This window comes from Halichoeres trimaculatus, unplaced genomic scaffold (genome assembly GCF_033239565.1).
Source record: "Halichoeres trimaculatus isolate MK-OKI-2021-1 unplaced genomic scaffold, fHalTri1.1 fHalTri1_scaffold_3, whole genome shotgun sequence".
Taxonomy (NCBI): Eukaryota; Metazoa; Chordata; class Actinopteri; order Labriformes; family Labridae; genus Halichoeres; species Halichoeres trimaculatus.
The window spans coordinates 9,720,026-9,729,246 of record NW_027437181.1 but is presented as its reverse complement, the minus strand read 5'-3'; the positions used below and the strand labels follow the sequence as shown (position 1 = coordinate 9,729,246).

Here is a 9,221-nt window from a genome sequence, read left to right as displayed (position 1 = left end):
ACTTAGGTCAGCTGACACTCGTTTAGTGCTTTAAAAAAAGTGCATTACATGAAGTATGATTCCATGAAATCTTAGACTTTGTTTTGTAAGTTTACATGTGTAAATGTAACAAAAAAAAAAAAAAAAAAACACTTATAAACATATTTTCACACTTACTTTTATGATCCTGGGGTTGCTGCAGTTTCTGTCCATAATTAGCTTAAATGCTCTCCAGCTGTTGGTAGCCCTGCCGTTCCCTTTGTGCAATGCAATTTGGAAAATGTAGTTTATCTTACCAACCTCTCCAAATGTCTGTTTTTCATTCTTCTGCTGTAGGTTGCAGAATCAAGGGCTCATTCAATGTCAAAACAACATCAGTTTTCCGAAGAAACATTCATAGGAAGAACTTCAGAGCAGGAAACAACACTAGTGCAATATTATATTTATTTCTTACAGTGAATTTTGGTTGCCATACAAGAAATCTTGAGGATTTGAGAGGAGGGGAGGGGGCAGGGGGGAGGAAGAGTGCAGTTACAGGAAATTTCTCTCTCTTTTCATTTCAGTAATTAGTTGACTCTATGATGATTCAGTAGCACAAAATTACAGCAACATAGAAAACATGAACACAAGTCTCTGCACAAATTACCGAAAAAACATCTTAGCCTCTATGAAGACTTAATCAAAGAATAAAATCTATCAATGAAAAAAAAATGATAATAAATGAATCGATTAAGAAAAGAAGCAGAAAAAGAAACAGTTACCCGAATGTTGGACGATGATAAAGGTGGGAGCAGTGTTTCAAAGGGGGTTGAGGGGTGGAGGTGGGTTAGTGAGCCATGCCTGTTTCAAAACACGGCCTGGTGAAGCTCCACGCCACAGTGATGCTTTTAAAGATTCTTCTACATCTACTCAGATCTACAACAGAGAAAACTGTCAGTGACCCACGGCCACATCTAATCTTTTTGGTGGATTTCTGTATGTATACATATATATAAGTTTCATATATTTCCTACCAAGATGGCCTGCAGATATATCTTTTTTGAAAATTTACACAGTTTTTGCTCTTTTTTTATACACACACTCTAGATTGAGGGGATTCAGGAGATGAGAGTCAGGCAGATGATGGTCGTCAGAAGATAACTTTACGGTGGCCTACGAGGGCAAACACACTGAGAGGTGGTTGAAAATATTTCAGTTTGGAGACGTGGCGGCTTTCTGTAAGAGCACAAACAAAAGTTGAAAAACCAATCCAAGGACAGAAAAGTGTTGAAGATTCAATAAGTGCTGCTGAAAGCCAAAACTCCACCTTCAGAGCAACAAGTTTGCAGAATTGTATCTAGAAAGTCTAAATCATTTACACCAAATCACAACAAATGAGCTCCAGGCCAGCAGAGGGCGCTATAGAAAACTACATTATGTAAAACACTAATTTAACTTTTTCCACACTTCCGAAAAAGAACAAAAGAGAAAAACTGTTTCACTCCTGCACTTTCTCCATTGTAAATGAATAATCTGAGAAAATCCAGTTTCATCAAATGCTTGGAAAATTTGTGTTTTATTAAAACTGAATTAAGTTTCCAAATTTCAATAGCTTTAATTACTGTAAACTTAGCTAAAGCAGCACTGTTAGTCATGCAGATAGCTACATGATTAGCAGGCTTTGCAGACTATTGGAGCTCTGAGCTAACTGTGAGATTCTGTATCTCTTTTTAATCAAAATTCAATGCTTACTAAGCGCCCCCTGCAGGCCTGGAGCATTCCCTTCATGATAACTGAATAGGTCGGGTTTTTTTTTTTTACCTCTGGTTTACATTTGTTGAATTAGTCTGTGTTATTTTGTTTTGCACTAATATACCTGTACCACTTTGCTTTCAAATTTTTGTTTTGTCTTCTTGCAGCACTTCTTTTTCTTCTCTCACCACTTGGTGTCATCGTTTTTTTTCGTCAGACATCTGTGTTTCCATCTGCCTCTCTCATATCGTCACAGCATGTTCCTCATGAGGAAATCTTCTCAACCTGCAGCATGTTTGCCCCCTTTGACTCGCCGTATACCTGGATTTCACTTGATTGGCCAAAATATCTTAAACTGTAGTTTCTACTTTAGGCAACACTTCATTAAAACACTGACATGTGAACGCATCATGATATGTAACTTTAAAATGTGAAAATAAAACACAACCAAGGAGATTCATCCAGAATAAATATTGCTTCTTACATAACCCAGAAGTCTAATAATCACATTTTTATCTATATAGTATTTCTGTTTTTTTGGCAATCCACGCGTCAGTGTTTTATTCAGATAACCTCTATAAAATTTCATAGAACTCTATACAAATCTTTAAAAATACTGTGCTTTTCTACCCCACTTCTGACACGTCGCTGTTTGTTGTTAGATAATGGAACAGGATTATAGCAGCATTGTCCCGCGCAGGCCTCCGTACGGCTGAATGTTCACAGAACACAGAGCTTGTGTATGTTTCATTTTGTCTCCACCTCAACATGAAGCCGTGGAGTGTGATATGAAACCAAATAAAGGTGTTTAAAATCCTTCCAGACGCAGGGTCGCTGTCGAGCACATATCAACCACATGTGAGGTGTGCTCTGAAAGAATTGACTTCGAGAAACAACACGAGCTGTACGAGCGACAGTGGTGCAGGAGGTGGAGGAGGGGACTGTGAGCTATTTAAGGCATCCTCTGCAGGATGATGGGGGATGGAACCACTGCTTTGGTCCTCAGGTCAGCTCTGGCAACTTAACATCCTCCTTCATTGAAATTGAACTCTTAATCTCTTAATAGAGCTATACATTTAATCAAATAGATATTTTGTCCTGTTAAACACTCTTATATACACACATTTCAACACAAACTGTACTTCTACTTCAGACCAGCTTGTAACCATTGCTAGCAAACACAAACACATTTCCAACTTTAAAAATGCTGAGTTTGTCTTAAAACTGGACCCTTTGAATAAAGTTATAATCCAGTCTCTTGCAGAAGCAGCAAGAAAAATAAATCCGGGACTTGAAGAGAACTTGGTCCAGTTACATCTGCAACAGATCAGAAACATTTCTATCCCTTTCTAATCTCACGCAGGGCTCACGCTGATGAACATCTGCCAGCTTTGTCAGCTCATTCTCGGCTTATTTTTCCACAGTGGTCAGAGGGCAGGACCGGGCAGGACGACTAGCGTGACTCACATAATTCAACATAAAACCCTGAAGCCGCAGATTCTCCATCTGCCCTCATAGCCAACTGCTCTGCGAGGTTTCATCTGGCTTAAGTCGCTCTAAAGTACACACATAAGAAAAGATCTTGTTTTCTGCAAAAGTTTGTGTTTTTAGAGACTTTCTTCTAACTAAACAGTGGCTTCAATTGAAACTCTAGTTAGCTCGATGCTAACAAATGTCTGTCACAGTCTGTAATCTGCTCACTCCTGCTGATACTAAAGAACATTTTAGAAAATAGTCAGCTAGTCATTTAGCCGAATAGAAAACATGAAAAGTCATTTTCAAGCTTGAGTTTTAGTTCTTTAAACATCAACCTGAGTGATGGACTTTTATACTGGGTCGGGTTCGACATGGGATCTAATACAGTAATATGCTGCTGGATTACAGCCGCGCATGGTCTGGACATTTTGGTAAAACACTTGTTGAGAGTTTGATGAGAAGACTGAAACACCGTTCATAAAACACAGAGCCGAAGCAAAGAGATGATTTACTTTAAACACAGGCTGACAGAGCCAACAGCAAACCCGGTGGCTAAGCAAACCTATAGAAAGATCAGACCCATAGACAAATGGCATCTGGAGCATGGATTTCTGTGCATTACCTGGAGAATCCTGGGGATCTCAAAAACCCAGGAGCTTTGAAAACGGAGTACACTTGGATAACAGGATCTTTGGATGAACTGACCCTGAGACCTCTGCTAACATCTGTTTGGGAACATTAGACCCTGGTAACCCAAGACCTAAGGGACCCTTGTTATCATGGGAATTTAAGTAGATTGAAATGGTGCTGCCACAGACCAGCAACCCCTTCAAAATGGGAATACACTAAGAGGCCAATCCAAAAAGGCCTGAAACATTCAATTTAGCTGATGGGTAGAAAATTAGTCTCCTCATGTGCACAGATTGCTGTGTTTCCTTAATTAATCTGCCTCAGCTGATAACGTAGTGGTCCTGGTATAGTCACCCTCAGGGTCTCAAATGAGGAAATGTGGAAACAGATCAAACTTTTTGTATTTGCATGGTTTTATATCAAATTGGACCTCAATTTTTGTTTTTCCAATAATAGATAAAAAGTGCATTTATGAACCCTTTATGATTTTGGAAGGGAATTTGCAACCCGGGTTTTGGAAACTGCTGGACTACACCACAGGGAGGAGCTTGGGAAAGAGGAGTACTTAGACCTTTAAGCTCACAAACTCAGATGGAGGCATAGGATCCAACGCAGCACCACAGAATGATTGGTTTTATCAAGAAAGCAAACTCACGTTTGGGAAATTGTGACTTTTAGCTCAAGAGAGGAAGTTGTTTGTGTTTGTGGTTCATCCTCTGAGGAAAATTAACAAGCAAGCTGAAGCCAGGGTGGAGCTGAAGTTAGCCTAGTTGTTGCAAAGGAAGCTGATTGGTTTGGGCTTTGGATGTGATGGTCTTCTCGATCGTATTCTTGCATGAACCCAAAGTTGAAACTGAGGGAAAATTGGACCTGTTTCAGACTCCGAAAACCTTGTTCCTCAATTTTGACTTTCCCAGTTTATGTCCCCAGAGATTAATGATCTTCTTAAAGAGAGGTTTGGCCCGTTTACAATACAACAGTGTAACAACAGTAGCAGCGTTTCAGCTCCATTTACTCAGAGGAGTTATTGTTCTTTAAACTCTGAATTCAAACTGCCAGCAGCATCAAAATCCCGGGTTGTTCTGTGGTCAATTATCAGAAACAAAACTCCACCATGGACTTGAGTTTTTTTGAGTTCTGACAGGATCACGACCGATACAGAGCAACTGGTGTTCTGGAGTAAAGAGTGACCGTGCTAACTGTAGACCCTCAGCTGAACGTGTCAGTGATTGTGTGCTGAGAGTCTCCAGTTAGCAGGGTCACACTTTCCACTGAAACACCAGAGGCGTCGGTGTCCATGAGTTAAGTGTGTGTCTCAGTGTCAGTTCATCAGGTCTGACTGAAAATAAGTCATATTCATTGATGAAACTCTGAATCCAGTTTTTACTTTGTGGAGTTGATAAAAAAGTGGTTTGGAGTAAAGGTTATGACCAAATATAACACTTAGGGCTCAATATGGAGAGTAAATAATGAGAGAAAGTTTACATGACAAAGAACAGAAACAGGTTTGATGTTCACATTCAGTCTATCTTATATTATCAAACTATTAACTCTGATAAATGTCAATCCTTAAAGATTAAATCATCAGTATTCTAAAAGATTTGGAGCAGGTCTCTTTCTGGATGTGGCTTTCTGGATCTTTTATGATGACCCAGGTCTCAGACTTAGCAGTCTGTGTGCTGGTCGTTGGATTGGAAGGGGTTCTGCTTTATTGACACGACTTTATGTCTTTATATTTGCTGGATTTCTCCACAAAAAAAATGTCCGTTCACTGAATAGCTTTTACAGATTCCTCCCAAAGCTGGGAGAAATGTTTCATGTCCTACAAACTGAGTTTTTAGGTAAAAGTTGCAGTTTTTTGTTGTTAACCTGGTGGTTAGCTACACAAACACTTGCGCTCAGTTGCTTCTTGTCTTCACGCAAAGAAAATCATCTCCCAGCTCAATCAAGAAAGTATCAGTTTTCTCATCAAAGTCATGAGCGCAAAAGTCGATCATCTTATCCTCAAACTATTCACTCTGACAAACCATGCAGTTGTCTTTTAAATAATGTCACTGTCTACCACGTACACGCAGGGTGTTTGATACATTAGCATTACTGTGGGGCCACATGAACACTGTGTGTTGACCTGCTAAAAGTGAAGAGGACGGAACTCTGACAGAATGAGAGAAGTACAAAATAAAGAACAGCTCTACTTTCTCTATACTCTGGCCTATATAGCAGATCCATGGAAATAGCTAAACTGGCCTTGATATTCTGGGTCAACCATTAGCACACGCGCTCTTACACACACTCACACACACACGCACGCACACACACGTGCACACAAACACACTAAAGTAAGAGGAAAAGCTGAGAGGGATGAAGTTTGCCCTTTGCAAACAGAAAGCTGGTTAAACCGTTTGAACTGGTCCAACGTCTGCGTGTCCGTCTGTAGCTCGCGTCCTCACCTTTCTTTTCGAGGTGGACACCGTGGGAGGTGTGATAGCTCCTCCTCTGGTGACCACCTCTCTCCATGCTTTGCTCTCTCTCTGGAGAAGAAGGCCATCAAAGTATCGGTGTGTGTATACATGCTCAGGGTGTGTGCGTGTGTGTGCAGACAGTGTGTGTTATTCTTAAATCTCTGTGCATAAGGTGTGTGTTTGTGTGTGTGTGGTCATGAAATCTTGTTTAATATTTCTTTAAAGATGTCATCTAATGTTCTTATTTGACACAAACAGGTGAAAAGCAAGAAAAATGGAGTCTATCGCAAATTTTTCTCTACAACCTTAGATGCACCCAGAAATATAACTCCGGTAGGACTCTAGTGAAGAAATATTATTCTCTGAACAAACTCTAGCAAAGATAGAAAAGGAGCAACAACCAGCTCAGCTGGTTTTCATGCACCCGCTCCGGGGTGCGCTGAAAAAGTCTTGAGTATTCCAAAGCAGTTGAGTGAGCACGAGTCTTTAGTGAAAGAAACTTCCAGACGAGTATTTCTTCCAGTGTTTGAGTTCAAACTATTCCAGAGTTTTAGTTTCAGTCCTCTGTACTGGCCTCCTCTGCTCTTGCTCTCCTTCATGTGACATAGCAGCTGGTCCCTTCTTTGTTTCCCGACAGTTTCGCCCAACGTCCCATGATTCCCTGGTGCTCAGGGCGGTGGGGAGGAGGAAGAGGGCGGACAAGACCGGAGCACTGAATGAGGGCGACGGAGGATGAGAGAGGACAAAAACAGCAAGAGGCAGCATCAGCTTGGACAAAACTTCTATCCAGTTCCACGACTTGAGAAAATGTCTGATGAAGAGTAAAAGTGGTTGGGAACACCTCCCTCTCCTCGGCCCGGACTCCACATGTCACCACCTGCCTCCTCGGGGCTTATCTGTCCTGCAGCAGCTTGAGGGCCCGTTCGATGTTCATGCGGTGGCCCACCCTCGTCACACCCAGGTCTATCAGGTCCTCTTTCTGCAGGGACGGCAGGTGTGCGCCCTCGATCTCATTGTCCAGGAAGGCGTCCCTGTGCTCCCCCAGGTTCAGGCTCTCCAGCCAGTCGGCCACGTCATGTTTGCTCCACAGCTCCATGGGTTTGGAGGCAAAGGGCTTCCCCGAGGCCGCCACTGCCTGCATCAGTGTGAGCGGTGACGGGGAGCGTGAGCTGCCACTGCCACCGCATGAGGAGCTCAGGCTGTAGCCGCCGCCGCTGCCCATGGGCGGAGTGGGCAGGCCAAAGACGTCAGTGAGGGTGGGCGACACAGAGGGTGGCAGTGAGGAGCAGGGGGTGAGGGAGGAGGCGGAGTCTGGAGGGCTGCAGGGGTGTGTCTGAGATGGGAGGCTGCTGGGAGGAGTGGAGGTGAGGGCAGCAGCGGCGTTGTTACGCATTCCTGAGTCATCTGTTGGAGGCCTGATGGGAGACAGAGATGAGACGGAGGATTAGACACAAGCTAATTCAAATATTAATTTCAACTTTTGAAGATCTCAGGGCTCCAGGATGAATTAATTAATGACTAACCTAAACTACACACAAACTGCTTTAAGGTGTGTCAGTTTTTTTAGACTATGACACATGTATTTGTTTCCAGGCTATGTCAGATCTTTGACTCTGGTTGGTTAAACCCCATAATAATGATGGTCATGTCTCAACAGAGATGTGTTTTCAGAAAACAAACCTTTCCAATCAATTTAATCACTCCTGGCAGTAATTTTAAAAACCAGGTTAAAATGCTGATAAAAAAAAAAATCTAAAGCTTTTGACAACAAACTAATAAATAAAAACAGAAACAAGTCTCCAGGCCTCTGAGAAACACCTGAGAGAGACCTGAAGGTATGAAGAAGTAACCATGATAACAAACTGAAACAAACAAGCTGAAACCATCAGCTACCTGCAGAGTCCACTTTAATTCTCAAAACAATCATAACTAGAAAAGCGGTCAGAGAGTGCAGACCTCCATCTAGCATAATGTGACTGTCACCAACACTTAAGTCCTACTTTAATGTTTTACTCATTTTCAGCAGCCTGTCTGCTACATTTTGGTGTTAGCTGCGGGTTTGTACGATAATTTGTTACCTGACAGTGTTGAAAATTATGATCACCCAGTACATTTTTGGATTCTGGATCTTAGTATCCAGAATATTGCCAGGATCTGGATCATACTTTCACATCCGTCAGAAATTATGGTGACCTTGTCTTGAATTGTTTTGCAAAGCAATCCGACCTTTTACCGTGGATGTATAAACACATATAGTGAAAACAGCCCTATCCCACAAGGATAAAGAATCCTTTAAAACAGTCCTGGATCCAGACGATGATCTGGATCTACTTCAACATTTAATCCCTTCTTCCTTACCCAATTTTGAACATTTGCTGAAAATTTCATCCAGTTGTTTTTTAGTTATGTTGTTCACAGACAAACTCTCCCAAACACAACCTCCTTTGTAGTAAATATCAAGTGCAAGGATGTAATGCTGCTTAATAAGCAATAGGTGGCACCAGATGAAAGACTTTCGCTTTTCAGACTTCAGCAGTAAAGAGGCTGTCTTCTCTTCAACCCCCATGCAGACGCATTATTTAGAACTGGTTTACATTTTATTTGACATTCTTATAATGAAGTGTGATTGATGTTTTGATGCACACAATCATTGTGTACTTTAGACTCTGAAGAAATAAATCTACAGCGGTGGCTGAAATCATCCGAACAATTGGCACATTTGAGAGTTTTCAGTAGATAAAGTTGAATTTGCCATTAAACAAATTAGATATAACAAAGTCATCTTGTTCTATATACCATAGAAGAGAGCCGTGATAAGGAGGTTTAGGTCATTTTCCTTATAAAAAGGAACTTCAAACATGATGGACTGGACCCCTTAAGTCCATATCTCAGCCCCATCCAGCAGATTTGGTCGCGTTATAAAATATTGTGGACACATTCAAA

The 9,221-nt window shown here is 41.5% G+C and overlaps 1 protein-coding gene across 1 annotated transcript in view; it reads right to left on the bottom strand.

Annotated features, from left to right (window-relative positions):
- Window positions 1–406: 406 nt before the first annotated feature.
- LOC141788046 (SH3 and multiple ankyrin repeat domains protein 2-like) overlaps window positions 407–9,221 on the bottom strand; it is a 290,879-nt gene continuing 282,064 nt past the window's right edge. Inside the window, exon 26 of the mRNA XM_074666864.1 lies at window positions 407–7,693. Coding sequence (XP_074522965.1) covers window positions 7,171–7,693 — 523 coding nt within the window. The 3' untranslated portion in view covers window positions 407–7,170. The remainder of the gene's footprint in view (window positions 7,694–9,221) is intronic.